General features: G+C 38.1%; 1 protein-coding gene across 3 annotated transcripts in view; it reads left to right on the forward strand.

The window, feature by feature from the left end:
* Positions 1-1,125: 1,125 nt before the first annotated feature.
* Positions 1,126-20,300, forward strand: part of man1b1a (mannosidase, alpha, class 1B, member 1a) — a 31,768-nt gene continuing 12,593 nt past the window's right edge. The window contains exons 1-11 of one of the 3 annotated variants that reach the window (XM_057819388.1): positions 1,126-1,196; positions 2,889-3,021; positions 7,522-7,630; positions 7,873-8,024; positions 8,180-8,310; positions 8,395-8,513; positions 14,333-14,524; positions 14,628-14,776; positions 14,859-15,047; positions 15,126-15,316; positions 20,150-20,270. In XM_057819388.1, the coding sequence (XP_057675371.1) occupies positions 2,920-3,021; positions 7,522-7,630; positions 7,873-8,024; positions 8,180-8,310; positions 8,395-8,513; positions 14,333-14,524; positions 14,628-14,776; positions 14,859-15,047; positions 15,126-15,316; positions 20,150-20,270 (1,455 nt within the window). In that variant the 5' untranslated portion in view covers positions 1,126-1,196; positions 2,889-2,919. Of the gene's footprint in view, positions 1,197-1,218; positions 1,804-2,887; positions 3,022-7,521; positions 7,631-7,872; positions 8,025-8,179; positions 8,311-8,394; positions 8,514-14,332; positions 14,525-14,627; positions 14,777-14,858; positions 15,048-15,125; positions 15,317-20,149; positions 20,271-20,300 lie in introns of those variants that run through there. The other 2 variants (XM_057819387.1, XM_057819389.1) reach the window with 2 other exon arrangements.

Consider the following 20,300-nt stretch of genomic DNA (forward strand, 5'->3'; position numbering starts at 1 on the left):
AGGAGGACGTCCAGGATGCCAGGCGACGGACGACTGAGCAGAACAATCGGGAGGACGTCCGGGATGCCAGGCGTTGGACGACCGAGCAGAACAATCGGGATCACCAGTGTAGCGCATGATGTTGAGTCTGTGTTGCTCGTTGAGTACAGTTCGCGTTGCCGTGTTCGGCCGCTCGTGTCTCTCTAGTGTCTCGTGACTCAGCCGGAAACGCACACGGCTAAATTAGTTCCCCCCCAGGAACACAACATGCCCCACACAAGTTCCCTAGGTGAATTCTGTAATGAGGTAGTGGTCACTACAAAAGAAAGATTAAAAAAAAAAAACTATCTTGATGAGACAGTCGGTGATGAGGGAAAGGTTTACCCCACCTGGCGAGACAGCCGCGGCCACAACAGCGTCATCTCTCAGTTCAATGGTTTAGTTATGTGTAAATAAATTGTTACTTTGTTATCAAAAGCTCTATTTTTCAGGTTGTTTATGTTATTTTGTAGAAGGAAAACAATATTCAGACATTTGGGATATCACAAAAGCAAAATATAACTGTGTTAAAGTCAAAGTTAGGTTTGAAATGTATGCTTTTCCAAAAAGCTCAATTTTCTGTTTTTTTTTTGTCATCAGAAATGGGAAAATTGCTCAAACTAAGCTATTTTCTAATGCTGATTTCGAAAGAATGGAAAAAGATATGAACTAACTTTTTTTCCTGCTGAAAGAAGAGAGTCTAATCTTTCTTTTGGTGGGTTCCATGTTTATATAGCAATAGAACAGAAGTTTCTGTGGGCCTTGCAAAATCAGTCCAAATCCAGTAAAACGGCCGGGAGCGAAGGGGGTTGCTCCGGAAATGGCTGGGAGTGAATGAGTTAAAGTCTGGCACAGTCAAAGCCAATTATACTGTAAAGCTGGTTAAACTGGAAGTTATATTGTTGTGAGGTTTATTAAATTTTTGTTCATGTGCCCCTTTTGATCTATGAGCACCTGCCCCTCCATCGGTCTCTGCGCGGCCCTGCTATTTATATACGTTCACGTTTTTCTTTGTCTTTTTCCTAAAAACGGCCCTGATAAAAAAAAAATTCAAGGGGGTGCAAGTACATTCATTTCTTACGTGGGCGAAGGACAGACAAGTGGGCACTGGGCACGTGACGTCACATGATACAACACGTCCGGTTCCTGAATCCTTTGTAGCGTGTTTCATCATAACAGTTCGTAGCTTAAGTTTCTTTACTTTTCAAATGTTCACCTTTTAGTCGTTGTTTTATATCGCAGTCATGGAATTCATTGATTGAAACTTTTGGGTTCGTTCTTTGAGAAGTCCTGTGACAAGACACTAGCCAGGACGGAGAGCTCATAGATAATGTATATATAAAACTAGATGTCTAATACGCGCTGTGAGCCGGTGGGGATGAGCATGGTCACCTGTCGGCCATTTTACGTCGGGGCAGTAGCAACCGTGTGTGTTGAAATAACTTAAAATTTGGCAATCTGCTTGGTTGACTTAAACATCAGAAGTGCAGTAAATTAACTAAAAGTATATCCGAATCATTTTTACTGAATAACTCTTAGTTATAAACCACAGTTTTGTAAATCAGTGAAGAAATCAACGAGTTTACAGCATTTTTCGTTGAGAATATCACCCCTTTCACGTCCGCTCCACAAGTTAGCTCCGACGTAACATGGCCGCCAGGTTATTACGCCGCCGATTCCGCCTTTAGACATCTTGCCATATATTCGTGATCTATGAGCAAGCTAATACAGTGGTTTGTTAGCTTTGAGAACAACATTTACGTGAAGAGTCAAACAGACAAAAAGGTAAGAAGTCTGTTTACCTATAAACTATTTTGGGCTTTTCGACTGTATCATATTACTCGAAGATGTCAAGCAATGTCACATCGATTGTAGAATCCAAATGCATTGTTTCATTTGGTCCAAGCACCTGCTAATGGAAAGACGATAAGATGTTTATGAATTCTATCAATATAACATACCAAAATAACATTCCTTCTAAGTTATGGCTGTCAGCATGTCACTCAGTTGTAAACAGAGATTGTGAAAATGTTTTCACTCATTACCCATACTAGTTGAGGCTATCAATAACACACATTGCGATTGAGAGTTTGGCAATTCAAATTTTACTAGGATAGTAATGCTAAGACTACATTGATTTGAGTGCAGATGCATTCCGCAGTCTGTTTTCCATCATTCCTTCCACATCCGTGGACAATAAAGATTTTGACTAAAGTGACACATTCCGGTGGAGTGGTGGTCAAAAATCAATATCAATCTCAACAGTTGGATTCACTACTAGACATCTTACTAGTAAATAATTTATGGACATTACATATTCCAGGCTCGGCATATAAACACAGTTGTCATATCTTTACATTTGGCAAATTTCCCACTCTGGCAGACTAATAAAGCTTAAATTGTCTTAATTGTTCGGCTCTTGCATATAAAGTTTACATTTATGGGAAGTTAAATAAATGACAAGACAATTGTTGTTGGATTATCAAAATTTTATTTCCATCAGTGTGTTTTTTTATTTTTTAAATGGTGTTCCTAGTACACCCATATACAATGTGGAGTTGTTGAGGATATTTTCTTAAATGTGCCAAATTTGGGAGAATAAATAGGGCGGGCCAAATAGTAATCAATTTAAATGATATGCTGCAGTCCCATTGACCTTTTAAGATTAAAAAAAAAAAAAAAAAAAAAGGCTGCCCAGAATGTGCTGAAAGCTACCTAAAAATGACAACAAAAACTCTCAAACTAATCTAAAAGCATTCACGTTTTAGTAACATTTTTGCATGTGTCTTAATAGCCTACCCGTATTAGATAAACATTGTGTATTTTAACAATATTTTGAGGCTTATTTTCTGTCTGGTTTCTGAATGTAGCGTCGATGACCATCTTCAATCCATTGATAAGATGTATCCGCCAACCAGAAAGGATTTCATCTCTCTAAGCCTGACTGACCCAAACTGCTACATTTACAACAACGGGAAACATCGCAAACAGTCGTGCTGGAGGGTGAGTAGTCAAGCGAAAAAAATCTTTTACAGACACCACATGCAATGAAAAGTGCTTTTTGTGCGGAGTGTAAAGCTTACAGTTAGCAGTTTAGCGAACTTACTTCCGGTTAACATTTCAAAATAGATGCACGTCATCGTCGTCATATAAATAACGATTTCTGGAGTTAATCCCACATACTTCAGAATTCAGATTCTACAGTAAGAAAAGCTTTAAAATGGCACCCTTTATGAAAAATATGATTGACAATAGATAATTATTATAATACTGTAATATGTAGGAGTATGCTATTATCAGAGTTGGGAATAACGCCGTTATAAATAACGCCATTACAAAACAGCGTTTTTTTTCTCAGTAACTGGGTAATCTAACTATTTTTTCCGCCATTACAACGCCGTTACCGTCACTAACGGTCAAAAGACTTACTTTAAATAAATTGAAGAAACTACCAGCCGTAGCGAGTCTACTCTGCTCTGTTTATTTGTCATCCAAGACTTGGGGTGTGTTCAGGTTCATGGCAATGAAAATAGTAAACACACAAAGCCTACCTTTGCAAGAACGATGGAGTTGCCGTTTGATACGGTCATAATGTGCAGGTCCTGCACCCATCCACAGCAAAACTGTTCGTAGCTTTGTAGCGATTTGTAATTTCGGAATCGCTGATGAGTAAAATACACCAAACAATAAATACAGCAGAATGTCCATTTCGCGTAATTGTGGAAGCCCATTGACATCTTTACTCCATTTGTCTTTGGCTTGCTCGTAAGGGTCAACATTGTTCACATCTTTAAGTTTGATCACATATCTGTTCTTCGCCTTAGTAACGAGTTTGTCTCTTTATCGAACTGGCAAGTTAAAGTTTAATGTCCCGCGAGCCAGACCTGCTTGCAATATGGCTGCGTTGTTGTCCAATCTCACATGATTCCCCCATTCTGTGACGTAAACGCTCGAGCCTAGTAGCGCACGTACTTCAGAGCCGGTGTTTTCACACAGAAACCGGAACAGCGCGTGCGGCAAACACACACACCCAAAACAGATGAAGAGGGATATGATGGCAGAGCATTCAGAGGAAAATTTGTCCTTTACGAGATGGAGATAGAAACAGTATTTCAAGTTGGTCGAAATTAAAGGAAAGAACGTGCATCTAAAGTGTAATTTATGTCCCGGGGCAAAGATTTTGTCGACATCTGTGGTAAGCAATTCAAATCTGTTTATTTTTGTTGCACTTCAAGTGTAGGATAAATCTGTTGCTGGTATAAATATTACAATAAATATTACTATATTGCATTAAAAGTCAACTCCCTGTCTTCTTCTATATTCAACTGACTCGAATACTGCTCAGAAAATTTCAAATTCTTTGACATACAACAACTTCTTTCTAAAGTAACGGAAATAGTTACTTTCCCTGGTAACTAGTTACTTTTATTTATAGAGTAATTCAGTTACTCAGTTACTTTTTGGAAGGAGTAGTGAGTAACTAATTACTTTTTTAAAGTAACGTGCCCAACACTGGCTATAAAATAATGCTATTTTTTATTTTTATTTTTTTTATTTTTTTTTTTTTTTTTTTATGAATTGTTTTGAATCATGTTAGAAAGGCGAAGTCAGTGTTCTGAATCTGTTTACATTCCATTCTTTTGCACATGTAAATGCTATCAGCATTTTACCTTACTGTTTATTTGTGGTTTATTGTTGCTATTTACGTGTTTATTTGTATGTTAGTAAAGAATTTAAGTGTTTCAAAATGGTTTTTGCAAATTAATAAGCGTCAACAAAAATTTAATTCCTAAATTAGTAAAAAGAAAAAAAAATAGATTAGTCGACTAATGAGACAAAAATAGTCGTTTGGGACAGCCCTACCCAACATCCTTCGTCTGTTCAATCTAGTTTTAGCAGTATATAAGAACATGTAATTCACTGAACAAAATATTATAACAGAAATATAATTAGGTTTTCACATCTCAGAGGTTTGCCTATGGTTAAAAAAATACTATTGAATTATATGTTCAGTGACCTTTCGTTATTTTATTTGCGCTTCACAAATAGGACTTTGCCCTACCTACCTATGTGCATTTCAGCAATTCCACTTCCAGTTCTGCAAACTATTTGTTTTATGCACCCTAAAGGAAGTGTTTGTATTTCCTTTTCTTTTTCTCTTTTTTTTGTTGTGTAAAAGGTCCAGGAACTCATTATTCACAGTTGTCTGACATTTTAGTATTTTTTTATTCATTTCTTAAATCTGCTTCTTGCCTATTGCAAAGATAAAAAAAACAAAGGTGATGGCTTTTTATTCAGTGCGCCACATCAAATGTCAGCATATTCCCTTGTTTATTAACATGTGACCCGGGTTGCAATTCATAAACAAACAACCTTTCCCATTCATATTGCTGTGTTAAGAATTAAAATATAACTTTCTGCTTTATGTCGAATGGCAACCACAATACACCTAAATGCTACCAAAATTTGGGTGTTCTGTCTGCTATTCCTGAGATTTTGTAGTCCTTGAATATGAATAGTTTGATTACATATTGTTAACACTCTTACTATGATGACTTGTTACCATAATGGAGTGCTTCTCAGTTATTTTCTGTTACGCTCCTTGATCCCCCCCCCCCCCCCCCCCCCTGGAAGACGTAAACGTTTCACACCCCCCCAAACCTTCTGCTGCTACTGTAAATAGTATCATTTGTGTATAAAATTATGATTATAAGTACACCTCTGCATAGCATTGTGTCCTTTTTCATATTAAAGAAAAAAAGTAACATACAGTTATGTGAAAAAGTTAGGACACCCCATTAAATGTTCAGTTCTTAATTAAGAAATGTTCACATATCAATGTCGGATCTTGTTTTTCTTTATCTCTGGAAAAGAATGTAATTTACGTGCAGGTAAACAACAAAAATTGACATTGTTTTACTCATTTAATTCAATATATCAACAAAAATGCATCTTCTGAGGAAAAAGTTAGAACACCCTACCACCTAATTTCTTGCGTTACCCCCTTTGGCTGAAATAACTTCAGTGAGACTGTTTTTGTAGCCATCTACCAGTCTTCGACATTGGTCTGAAGAAAGATTGCCCCACTCCTCAACACAGAATACTTTAAGCTGTGAGATGTTTGAGGAGTTTCTTGCATGTACAGCCTGTTTCAAGTCACCCAACAGCATCTCAATGGGATTAAGATCTGGGCTCTGACTCGGCCATTCCACAACTCTGCATTTCTTTCTTTTCAGCCAGTCTTTGTGGTGGATTTACTGGTATGTTTTGGGTCATTGTAATGTTGCAGGGCCCAGTTTTGCTTCAGCTTTGATTTTTTTCACAGATGACCTGACACGTTCCTCAAGCACCGTCTGGTACATGATAGAATTCATGGTGGATTCTACGATTGTGAGCTGGCCAGGTCCTGCTGCATAAAGCATAATACTTAAACGGGGTCAATAGAAAAAGGCAGTCTAAACGGGCATGCCAAAAAAACATGACAAAAAATTGGATTTCTGCATTAAGACCTGCGGTATGAACCTAGCCTAAGTGAGATGCCTCCTATCCACCTGTTAAAACCCATTTCGTCAACTTATACCCGCAATTTTGTTCTTTTGGTCATGATCCATCGCTCATGACCATAGGTGAGGGGAAGAACAAAGATCGAACGGTATATGGAGAGCTTTGCTTGTTGGCTCAGCTCCCTCTTTGTTGCAATATTGCTATAAAGCGACTGCAATACCACTCCTGCTGCCCGAATTCGCCGTCCAATCTCACGCTCCATTGTTCCCTCACTCATGAACAAGAACCCGAGGTATTTGAACTCCTTCACTTGAGGCAGCACCTCATTCCCTACCCGATGAGGCAATCCACCGGTTTCCTGCAGAGAACCATGGCCTCAGATTTGGAGCTGCTGATTCTCATCCCTGCCGCTTCACACTGTGCTACAAACCGGTCCATTGAGTACTGCAGGTCACAGGCTGATGATGCAAACAGGACATCATCATCGGCGAAATGCAGCAATGCAATCCTCAGCCCACCAAACTGTAAACCTTTCCACCACAACTACGCTTCGGTATCCTCTCCATGAAAATCACGAAAAGAATTGGTGACACAGCGCAACCCTGGCAAATGCCAACACCCTCTTGGAACAAGTCTGACTTACTGCCGAGGACACAGAGACAACTCTCGCTTTTGGTGCACAAGGATTGGGTAGCCCTAATCTCGGTGTCAGTCGACCCGGGAAATTGCTTTGAGACATATGGGCTGCCCATTTAAATCCTGGGATTAAAAACGGAGTTCAGTGTTTGTCTGAAAGGGCCTTAAGTGACCTAAAATCAATACATTGTTGATTGTAGAATGATTTTCTAATCCATGTATCTATAATTGTATGCCATATCGTGAGATCATCGTTATCGTGAGCTTTGTATTGTATCGTGAGGTGCACAGAGGTTCCCACCCCCAATGTGCAGCGTAAGCCAAACTTGACCATTTCTTAAACTTCAGGTTATGTTTCTACAGAAATGGAAGCAGCTGTCTCGGCTCCAGCGAAGCCTTATCCTCTTCCTACTTGCTCTCTCACTAGTCTTGGCACTACTGTCTTATTCCCGCATATCAAAGCCAAGGACAGGTTAGTGCTACTATCAGGTCAAGTCAGCATGCACACACCAATCGGTAATTTGGTCGTATCTTTAGTATTACTGAGCTGGATTTCTCTTTTACTGAAACATGAATTGGACGTCGACCACCATCCATGGCAGCCAATGACTTAAACTAAATTGTTTGCCATTTGAAATGTAGAAAAATGTTTGTTGAAACATTGATTTTATGGTTTATATTGCTCAACAGCGTATGCATTTGTCTGTTTTGTAGGTTTGTCAGAAACTGAAGAATGGCTGCAAATGAATGGTGGCAGGTTAAAGCCTCCATTTCCTGATGTAAATCTTAAACCAGTTGTCAATCCCGATTCCGTGACTGACATGAAAGGAATAAATGTCCCAGTTTTTCAAAAACCTCCTATAAATGTGAGAAACATTGATAAACATATGTGAGCATGTGCGCACGTATGAGTATTGTTGTTTATGGGTGAAGTTAATAATTCAGACATTCATTTATGTGTGTAATTGTCTTCAGCTACTTTTTCAAGCCAATTAAAAATGTCTGTTTTACATTACTACAGAAAAAATTTCCAAACAAGAGAGGGCCACCAAGCCTTCAGAAAAATTTGAATGTTTCAAATCTCGTCGGAAAACAAGATCAACCACGAGATGAAGAGGCGGAAAATGGGGAAAAGCAAAAAACGTTAGTCAGGTAAGTTTGTTTTCACTTGAAAGTGGTGATATCATCTTTTGACTGGTTCGTTACAGTACTTGCTTTTCTTTTCTTGTTATTTAGTTGGCGAGGAGCAATGATTGAAGCTGATCAAATCACTGAGCCTCCACCTTCAGCCAATGAGAAGGTTGCTGCGGCCATCCCTGCACCAGTGGTTCGAGTTGATGCTGTCCCAGGCAATGGTTAGTGCTGAACTTCCTTTTGTGGAAATTTTTGGCTCGTTCCAACTACACTGCAAATTTATAACATCTTAATGAGATTATTTTTCTTAAATTTAGTCAAATAATGTCTAAGGTTGTTGCACTAACTTTAAGTAAATGTTACTATTTGTTCTTAAGCCAATACACTGAAAAGTCTGTCATTTTTCACCTAAATCAAGAAAAATTTGCTTTCAAATAATGTTTTGCACTACACCTATTCGTGAATTGAGAAAATTTCTGATACATTTACTCCCCCCCCACCTAAAATATGAAACATTCGAATAGAACTTGTAACAAATCACTTCTATTGACAGAGTTCATCTTAAACTTTCAAACAGATTTTTAAAAATCATAAAACAAGTAACAAATAACTGATTTTAATCTTAGAAAACAAGTGCTTCAAGTTTATTTAACGATTTAATTGAGTTTTTCTGTTACTTAGAATGAGTGATTTAAACTTTTTAAGGTTTCATTTCCTAGATTTGTTGTTTGAAATATGGGATTTTTTATCATTATACACAAAATGTTACTTAAAATGAGTGTTTAAAGCTTAAAAAAAGATTAAACATACTAATTTATTGCTTGAAATAAGTCTCTTAAGCTTATTTTCAGCCTAATGAAAGCCTAGGTGTTTTTCTTTCGATGAGTAAAATTTACTTGAAGCAGTAACAGATAATTTCACTTAATTCTAGTAGATTTACATTGAAAACAAGGGAATTTACCTAGATTTAAGGAGGTGTCTTTTTGCAGTGCATAAAATGTCCTCCGATAATGGAAATTATTTCTCCTGACAACTGCACACAATTACACCGCAAATTTATAACCTTTGAATCAGACTATTTTTCTTAAATCTAGTCAAATAATTTTCTCCATCTTCTTTTGAGTGTTAAACACTAGGTAACAGAAAAATTTGTCAGATTATTCCACTTACTTTAAGTAAATATACTACACAGGGTACCCGCGGGTTATTAAAAGTATTAAAAAGGCATTGAATTTAGTTTTCCATTATTAAAGGTATTAAAAGTATTAAATTAACTGTCGTAAGTCTGGAATTTTTTTCACCATGGTTTTAATTTTCAAGAACATCTCAGTGCAACCTAAATTATATCCGTGACAAAGTTTAAAACAATTTTTTTTTTTATCCATAACGAAGATGACGCGTAGAATTTTACGATGCACTGCACCTCGTGCGTGCGCGCCGTTAGCATCAACATCAGGCAATCGCACAGTACCAGGCCCAGAGTGGCTAATCGAGAGAACCGGGACAGTTCCCGGTGGGCCGTCCTGACGTTTGGGCCGGTCGTAATTAAGGGTGTCAACAATAATCGATGCGGCGATGCATCCCGATGCGGGGCAGGGACGATTCGATTCGATGCGGGCAACACGCTGAATCGATTCAGCGCATTTTAAAATATATAAGTACGTTCAAAAATCTTCCCTGCGCAATTCCGGTGATGCAATGGATTTGGTTTCCCCATTTGTATTGTTATTCTCATGTTTACCTGTAGAGAGAGCTTCTTTACATTCAAAGCAAGCCCGTAGAGGTTAGATCGGGCCTAAAAAATTCCAGCCCAACCCGACACGGCCCGTTGGTATTGAAGCCCGACCGGCCAGATCAATTAACTATAGATTTGCATGCCCGAGCGAGTGATGCGGAAAAAAAAACCGCAGCAGCAGCAATTTATTCTCATTTCTTCAAGTTTTCTTACTGTTTAAATAGTCTATATATTTTTATAAGAGTTATAAAATCCTGTACACAACGAAATAACGCTGGGAAAGTTTAATATTAAAAAAAAAAACACGGTTTTGCAGACACACAGAGGAGAAGATTCGAAAGGATCACATTTGCCTTTGTGTGCATAAATAAAAGTGTCTTTCCTAACAAATTCTCAGTTGGCAGACAAAAAACACAAGTTTACTCAATATTTAAATAGTCTACATATTTTTATGACATTTATAGAAGCATTTACACAACGAAATAACGCTGGGAAAGTTTGATTAAAAAAAAAAAAAACACGGTTTTACAGACACACAGAGGAGAAGATTCAAAAGGATCACATTTGCCTTTGTGTGCGTGAATAAAAGTGTCTTTCGTAACGAATTCTCAGTTGGCAGGAAAAAAACGCAAGTTTACTCAATATTTAAATAGTCTACATATATTTATGAGAATTATAAAAGCATTCACACAACAAAATAACGGGAGGAGAAGAAGAAATTTCAAACAAAGGAAAGGGGACTGCTCATGTAGTACAGTGCAAATTTATTATGACTATATTTCTTAAATCTAGTCAAATAATTTTCTTTGTCTTGTTTTGAGTGTGAAAGACTAGTTAACAGGTTAATGTGTGAGATTATTCCACTTTAAGTAAATGTTACTTGTTATTCAGTCAGACTAAAAGTCGGTCATTTTTCACCTAAATGAGGAGAAATTTGCTTTCAAATAGTGTTTTGAACAATATTCTTGAATTCAGAACATTTCTGACATTTCAAAGCTTTAAGATTAAATATTCTAATTTATTGCTCAAAATAAGTAAAGCTTATTTTCAGACAGCTATTTTTCTTATTTCAAGAAATCTAGATGAGTATAATTTACTTGAAGTACTTGCAGATAATTTCACTTATTTCTATAGAATTTTTCTAGTTTTAAGGAGGTGTGTTTTTGCAGTGTGTAATGAAATACCAGATAGGTATAGCAATTACAGATCAACCATTTAGATTAATTCGACCTAATAAATAACAAAATTACCTGACAAATAATATACTGCACTTACCATTAGTGATGCACAATAATGCATTTTTCAGCCGATACCGATAACCGATAATTTCCTCCTCGTTCCAACCGATAACCGATAATGTCAAGCCGATAATTTTATTAAAGATTTATGTAAAATTTTAAAGTATACTCAAGAGAAAATATTGCTGTGCAAAAATAATATTGCTCTTTTTTTTCAACATCAAATGTGAACAAGTAGTAGTAGTAGTAAATTCCAACATCTAAATAAAGACAGATTGTCTGACATTGTGTAATGGTAAACTTTTGGCAACAATTACTTACAGAGTAAATACATAAGTTGCACAAAAATGGCTTTAAAAGTATGCCATTCCTAAAGTATAACATTACTACACAGCAAAAACACAGCTCCTTAAGACTAGTTAAAGTCCCTTGTTTTCAGTGTAAATCTATTGGAAATAAGTTAAATTAACTGCCAGCACTTCAAGTACATTTCACTCAGATTTCTTGAAGAAAAATGGCCAGCTGAAAATAAGATTAACAGCCTTGTTTTAAGCAATAAATGATTATACATAATCCTAAAAAAAAAAAAAAAAAAAAACTTGTCAGAAATGTTCTTTATTCAAGAATATGTATGGTTCAAAACATTATTTGAAAGCAATTTTTTCTTGATTTAGGTGAAAAATGACCTTATTTTTTTAGATGTTTGGGCTTAATAAGAACAAATTGCAATATTTAGTTCAAGTAAGTGGAATAATCTGGCGCATTCAACTAGTCTTCAACGCTCAAACAAGATGGGGAAAATTATTTGACTAGATTTAAGAAGAATGATCTGATTAAGACGTCATAAATTTAAAGCGTACTGAATGCATTACTGACTGGATGACTTCTTTGCGTCGTTTGGTGCATGTTACAATTATCAACTAACCACTGTGCCGTCATGATAAACATGGTTTGTTGACTTCACCTGTGTAAATGTCCGCGGTAAAACTGATGTGATCGGCATGTCTTTCACGAAGAATCGTGGTCGTATAAACTGCATTATTTTTTCATCCAGGGGTTTGGCTATCGGGTCATTTCGGGAATTTCCTCCCGCCTGTGCCCTTCAGTCCGCCCGGCTGCCAAATTAGCACCCGCGCCAGGCCTCTGTCTCGAACCGGAGTGGCGGCGGCAGCTAAGTTCGTACCGGATATCCGCCCGCCCCGGCCGGCTCGCTGCGGCGCATTCGGTGCATGGCTCTGCTCTCATGCTCTACCCGCCTAGGGCGAGGCGGCGGCGGCCTGCTGGACCAGCGGGCTCCGTCGGAAGAGAGCTACTTGTCAACTGTCGATCTCGTGAGGTGTTTAGCCATAGATGGGAGTTTACCACTCGCTTTGGGCTGCATTCCCAAACACCCCGACTCCGGGAGGACCGCAGCGTCTCTGTATTGTCACAAGCCCCGTAGCTTCCTTTATAGTTTATTTGTTAACAATAGCTTTAGCATTCGTGCTAGCAGCAGCCTCATATTCGTTCCAAAAATCATTGTGATGCAGTTTTAAATGGCTGCTGGGTTAGTGCTAGTGGTGTTCAATGAGGATGCTTTCTTTAGGTCTTGAGGAACTGTTTTTGTAGATGGCGAGAGCCACACTGGAAAAGCAACGCACGCTAGTGAGAGCGCCTCAACACTGATGTGTAACACCGCCTCCTCTATGACGCCGTACTCCTAAACCCCTCCTCCCACAGGGGCTTCAGAGAGGGGAGGGGTTGAGCAGGCGGCAGTGAAGAAGTGGAGAAAACTGCTTGGTTGCGCACATTTGGAGGCTAAATCAAGTATATAATTATCGGATTGCATTATCGGTTGATTTTTTTATTATCTGTATTATCTGTGTGACGTCATAATTGCCATTATCGGCCGATAATTATCGGTAGCCGATATTATCGTGTATCTTTACTTACCATCAATGCTGAGATGTGGCGGGCGAGACACTGTTACGCGACATAAAAAAAATAAATAAATAAAAAACTGCTGGAGACAAAATGGCCGACCACAAACTTCTGAGTTGTAAAGTCGAAATCACAAAATCACGGGTACATCTTAACCTGGGGACTACCTGTATTTGTTCTTATTCAGCCCATATATCTAAAAGATGGTGATTTTTCACCTTAATCAAGAAAACATTGCTTTTAGATAATGTTTTGAACAACATATATTCTTGAATAAGAACATTTTTGACATTTAAGAGTTTTTTTTAAGATTAAATATACTAATGTATTGCTTGAAATAAGTCTGTTAAGCTTATTTTCATCTTAATGAAAGCCTAATTTATTTCAAGAAATCTGGCAGATAATTTCACCTATTTCTAGGGCTGTCAAAATTATCGCGTTAACGGGCGTTAATTAATTTTTTAAAAATTAATCACGTTAAAATATTTGACGGATTTAACGCACATGCCCCGCTCAAACACTTGTTACTTGTGTTTTTTTGGTGCTTTGTCGCTTTCTGCTGGCACTTGGGTGCGATTGATTTTATGGATTTCAGCACCATGCGCATTGTGTAATTATTGACATCAACAATGGCGAGCTACTAGTTTATTTTTTGATTAATAATTTTACAAATTTTATTAAAATGAAAACAGTAAGAGGGGTTTTAATATAAAATTTCTATAACTTGTACTAACATTTATCTTTTAAGAACTACAAGTCTTTCTATCCATGGATCACTTTAACAGAATGTTAATAATGTTAATACCATCTTGTTGATTTATTTTTTATAATAAACAAATACAGTACTTATGTACAGTATGTTGAATGTATATATCTTGTGTCTTATCTTTCCATTCCAACAATAATTTACAGAAAAATATGGCATATTTTATAGATGGTTTGAATTGCAATTAATTGTGATTAATTCATTTTGAAGCTGTAATTAACTCGTTTAAAAATTTTAATTAACTTTAGTTTGACAGCCCTACTTATTTTCAGTAAATTTACACTGAAAACAAGGGACTTGTGTGTTTTTGCAGTGTACGTGCATTTTATGTCTCCTACACTCACTGAACATATAGTTTTGCCCCTCCTTTTCTGCCAATAGCTTCAACTGGAACTGTGAACAGGCTTGAGGCTGTGCGAGATGCCTTCAGACATGCATGGAAGGGTTACAAGGACAACGCTTGGGGTCACGATGAGCTAAAGCCTATTTCAAAGTCTTTTAGCGAGTGGTTTGGTCTGGGTTTGACCCTCATTGATTCCCTCGACACAATGTGGATCATGAACCTGAAAGAAGGTATTGTATGTTTTTGACCTGGAAGGTGTATAACGATTCAGTTCCTAAACAATGAACTGAGCTGTTTATTGTTTAAAGCTTTACATTGTGTCGTGTGTCACAGAGTTCGCAGAGGCCAAGCAATGGATAGAAAAGGAGCTCTCCTTCAACCAAAATGTGGACGTGAATCTTTTCGAGACAACCATACGTGTCCTGGGTGGTCTTTTGAGTACCTACCATCTAACTGGAGACCAGCTGTTCTTGAATAAAGCTGTAAGTTTAATTTTGAAGACAAGAATAACATAATCACACAAAGCTTGTACATTAAAAGAAAACTACACATACCTGCTTACAGAAAGACCTCGGGTCCCGGTTGATGCCTGCCTTCAAAACACCCTCTAAGATTCCTTTCTCTGACGTAAATATCGGTAAGGGAACAGCTCACCCGCCAAGATGGACGTCTGACAGTTCCATGGCTGAGGTCACAAGCATTCAGCTGGAATTTAGAGAGCTCAGCCGCCTCACTCAGGAACCACAGTTCAAGGCAAGAAAACAGGACCACCACCATAACAGTCAAATCATGCCTTACACTGATGCATCCATATAACGTTCTGTCTTTCAGGAAGCTGTAGACGAGGTGATGAAGCAGGTCCACAACCTTCCGGGCAAGCACGATGGTCTGATACCAATGTTCATCAACACAAACAGCGGCCAGTTCTCTCATAGAGGCATCTATACCCTGGGCGCCAGAGCAGACAGTTACTATGAATACCTGCTCAAGCAATGGCTTCAGGGCGGCAAGACCGAAGACGAGTAAGATTTGTTTTAACTTTGTGTGTGATGGTTACTTAGATATTGTTTTGAAAATACAATTATTAGCAACACTGCTAATTTAAACAAGAGATTGGGTGTTATCAGTGTTGTTTTTGGCAGCCCTTTTTATTTTCTCCTTATAAATACTTAATAGTAAAAATACTTATTAGTCATATTTTAGTCATTTAAAATGTCTTCTTCTAGTTTTAGTCGACAATTATTCCAATTCCAAATTTTCTTCAACGATGACGATAACGAAAGTAGATCGTCGACGGACAATTTTTTCATGACGTTGACGAGCTAAAAAGTGTCTTAGGAGACTAAAACATAACGAAATGGATGCGGGTTGTCGTCTGACTAGACGAGAACGAGATGAACATTCTGTCAGAAGTTCACAATGTGTGACATTTTCTTACCGTATGTGTAGTTGGCACGCATCTTAGCAGTGTTTGGTCGTGTCACTCATGTGACATGCTGCGCCTTAAACACACGCTTACTCATCGGCGGGTGAGTAAGATTGTGCACACTCCATGACGATAACGAAACTATTTTGTCAACGAACAATTTTGTCATAATGTTGATGAGCTAAAAAGTGTCTTAGGAGAGTAAAACATAACGAGATGGATGCCAGTTTAGTAAGCTTGTGCACACTCAAGGCTCCTTTTATAGAACGTGTCAGGTACTGCCTGGTAAGTTTTGTTTTCTTATCTTGGCTAGATACTGTATGTCATGTTCCTTTAGCCTTTAAAGGTCTGTGCTGAGTGATCATCACATACTACGTAACTTGTAGCGTTAACATAACGATCACATTAGCATAGCATTCACGTTAACATTAGCATTTAGCGTAGTGAGTATAGACCCTACTCACGTGACGTCACAGCCACGCCCCCGCGCCATGTTGTCCGTATACTCGTCATGTTAATGCATTAGCGCTTCGTAAATCCCTTCTATTATGGCGTGTTTTTCTGCTCGTTAACATTAATAATCAAAATGGTGAAGTCGTGTGTGGCGGTCGGTTGCAAAAACAGAGAAGATAGACGGAGAGACTTGAAGTTTTACCGTATTCCGAGAGACCCGGAGAGGAGACCGAGATTGACTGCTGCAATTCGACGAGAAAACTGGGCTCCAAACGACTACCACAGATTATGTAGTAGTTATTTTATATTTGGTAAGATGCATTTAATATATATTTAGAGGGTTTCGGGCTGACAACCACAATTAAGATCATTTCTAGGCTAATCGCTGACAACATACACTCAGACGTTGTGAATGAACTACCTGAAAATATATAATTATAAGGGGATAATCAGACAGTTGTCATACAATTAATTTACAATTTCACTATTGAGGTCAAAAGCCAAAAAATAAATTCAACTAGGGACAATCTGGAGTAGTGCTATCGCACTTCATATTTATGACATGTTATATATGTATGTAGTGAGAGTGCTATCGCTAAACCATATAAACATTAAAAGCCCTAGCTCCATTGACAAATGACATGAAATACATTAGACTTGACAGTGGATGTTAGCAAGAACAAAAGATTTTGAATTGAAAATTTCGTAGCTCACCTTCCCGAGCACACGATAGATTCCTGCCGAATTTTCGTGGACGAGGACCTGTTTCACCTAACCAGCAACGAAGTATTTATAAGCCTCCAAGCTCTTAAAGTTTTTCAAACTTTCGTGAGAATAGGCTGATTTTGTGTGGACAAGATAGTTGTAAATATCAGGGTAGCTAGCAGATGTCAGGCAAAGACGGCGAAGACAGCGGGTCGAAAAACATCGATTTAGGCATCAAATATGGATCTGGCAAATGGATAAACTGAAGCTTTTCCACATAACGTCTTTTATGCAACGCATCCAGTGAGTTCACAGCGTCTGATAACACCGGGGCTTCCATGAATTGCTCTATAACTTGCACGACTAATTGAAAACAATGAGAATAAGTCTAAAAAATACGGACAATATGGCGGCCGGATACAGCGACACGTCATTTTGTGACGTAGGTGAGAAGGGTCTATTGTCTCTTGTGGAAAACTTTTTACATACTGTTAACTGTTTGTGGCATCCAGGTGAGTTAAATCAATTTAAAATAAGGTGGTGTTTTCCTGCTGAGTGTATATTTTCCTCACGAAACTGATGATGTCATCGTAGACTCTACAGTTAGGTGTTCGTCTGTCAATGTTCATTTCAAATTGTTGGAAACCTTTATTTTTTTTCATGGAATAAAACTTTTGAAGTTTATAAATGAAAACATTTTGAGTAATTGTGGACTAAAACTACCGGTAGATGAAATTTGTCTGCGTTTTCGTTGACTAAAACTAGACGAAGACGAACACATTTTGAAATGACAAAGTATTTTCGTCCAAAAGACGAAGACGAAATTTAAAAGGGCTGCCAAAAAACAACACTGAATTACTGAATTACAAACTATGGCAAATTTATATGTCGTTCTCCTCTCGTCAGACGAAAACTGGCGAATTTGTTATGTTTTAGTCTCCCGAGACACGTTTTTAGCTCGTCATCATCACGAAAAAATAGTTCGTTGACTAAATATTTTCGTTATCGTCATCATTGACGAAAAAAACATTAGCATTTAGTGTAGTGAGTATTGTCTTAAACTCTGGTGGAAAACTATGTTATACTGTTTGTGGCATCCAGGTGAGTTTAATTAATTGAAAATAATGTGGTGTTTTCCTGTTGAGTGTATATTTTCATCACTTAATTGATGATGTCGTAGTAGCCTCTACAGTTATTTGTTCGCAGGGCCGGCCCAGCCTATACGCAGACTATGCAGCTGCTTAGGGCCCCTGACCACTAGGGGGCCCCCAATCTGGCAATTGTTTAATTTATATTCTATTTTGTTTACTACAGTTTGCTTTATTTGACTTTTGTGAGTTTTGATACTTGATTACAAGCTTAAAAAAATAAAAGTTCTTCCTTAAAGAGCATATGACACGAGAAAAAAAGTCTTAAATGGCATTATTATGTGAATTAGAATCATATTTTGAGACGATTCGACTATATACAACAATTTAGCAAAGCACAGATGACGAGAAATTAGTCTTTTAATCTGCCGGTTAGCCACGCCTACCATTATAGGGCTTTAGCGTCCCCAACAGGTGGATGACGTCAGCGGTAGACTGGGCTCATCGGTTTTACTATTCAGCCCATTGAGGGGGAATGATTCAGAACGAGGAAAACGCGACGAAGAGAGCCGCAAAATGTCATTGTGTCAGTCTCTCTACTCCAATATTTTTACAGGATATTCTTTTTATCCAAGTATTTTTCCCCAATAGCTATTTAAATGGCTTGAGAAGGACCAGTCAGCCCGTCGAAGGGGAACTATTCACAACGAGGAAAACGCAACGAAGAGAGCGGCAAAATGTCATTGTTTCTCTTTACTTCAATATTTTTACAGGATATTCTTTTTATCCAAGTATTTTCCCCAATTGCTAAATAAATGGCATGGTCATGACAAATAACAGTCCTGTGCTGAATGGAATATGAAATAATAAAAATGCATTTATTCAGGACGACATGGCAAAATTACTCCATAATGGTCAAAATTGTCGACTTCACCTTTACTGTCGCACCTCCCGAACGATATTTTATGACACCTAAATCGGACATGTCATTTCCCTTCCCCGGCTTCGGAGAATGTAAACAAACCAGAAGGCGTGACAGCTAGCTGACATGCTAACCCGAACCGAGTGATGTTTCAAAGTCTTCGAAGCGGAAAATCACACATAACTATCCTGCATTATTTGACATGACGACCCGGTTGTCGATTGTCATCGCGGATCGGCAAACCGCCCGGCGGAGAGCAATTTACAGTTCGTTCCCCGGAGGAGGGTGGCTGGAGTTGTTGTGCAGCTAACGTGCTGCTGCTAATGAGCATTAGGAGAGCGCGTACTGTAGTATTGGTTGTATACTGAAGATGGCTATCCCGCTGACGTCACATTAGCAATCCTCGTCAAAACAGGATGTCGCTCATTTTCATGGCGCGGGATTAAAAAAACTAAATAAAAATAGCGATCGCTTCCACACACATCCAAGCGGCCCATATCATTCAGGGGCATAAAATACCGCGTGTATTATGAAATAAACATGCTTTTTCGTGTCACAGGCACTTTAACTTCTTTCTTTCCTCTTTTAGTAAAAGGTTTGGCGTTATCTACTGTAAGTACTGACAATCATTTGGGGTGAGAAGTTTGAAGTATGCAGTGCAACAAAATCTGATTAATATACAAAATATGGACGTATGGGCTGGATTGCATGTATGGGTTTCACAGTACACTGTGACCAAATGGTGGGCCAAAAATATGGGCCCCTTTGCATTATTTTGTTCAGGGCCCCCAAATGGCCTGGGCCTGCCCTGTGTGTTCGTCTGTCAATGTTCCTTTCAAATTGTTGTAAACCTTTATTTATTCATGGAATAAAACTTTTGAAGTTTATGAATGGAAAACTTTTAAGTAATTGTGGACTAAAACTAGATGAAATTTGTCTGCGTTTTCGTTGACTAAAACTAGACGAAGACGAACACATTTTGAAATGACTAAAAGTATTTTCGTCCAAAAGACGAAGACGAAATTTAAAAGGGCTGCCAAAAACAACACTGAATTACTGAATTACAAACTATGGCAAATTTATATGTCGTTTTCCTCTCGTCAGACGAAAACTGGCGAATCTTGTTATGTTCTAGTCTCCCAAGAAACGTTTTTAGCTCGTCATCATCACGAAAAAATTGTTTGTTGACTAAATATTTTCGTTATCGTCATCGTTGATGAAAACAACACTTGGTTTTATGTTTGCTGTTGTACTGTGTTAGATTGTTGGAGGACTACGTTGAAGCAATCAATGGAGTGAAAAAGCACCTTGTGAGGCAGACGGGGCCACGCAAATTGACCTTTGTTGGAGAGCTGTCCCATAATCGCTTCAACCCTAAAATGGTAGAAATGCACAAAAATACTTGCCAAGTA

The sequence above is a fragment of the Corythoichthys intestinalis genome, chromosome 17 (genome assembly GCF_030265065.1).
Source record: "Corythoichthys intestinalis isolate RoL2023-P3 chromosome 17, ASM3026506v1, whole genome shotgun sequence".
Classification (NCBI taxonomy): Eukaryota; Metazoa; Chordata; class Actinopteri; order Syngnathiformes; family Syngnathidae; genus Corythoichthys; species Corythoichthys intestinalis.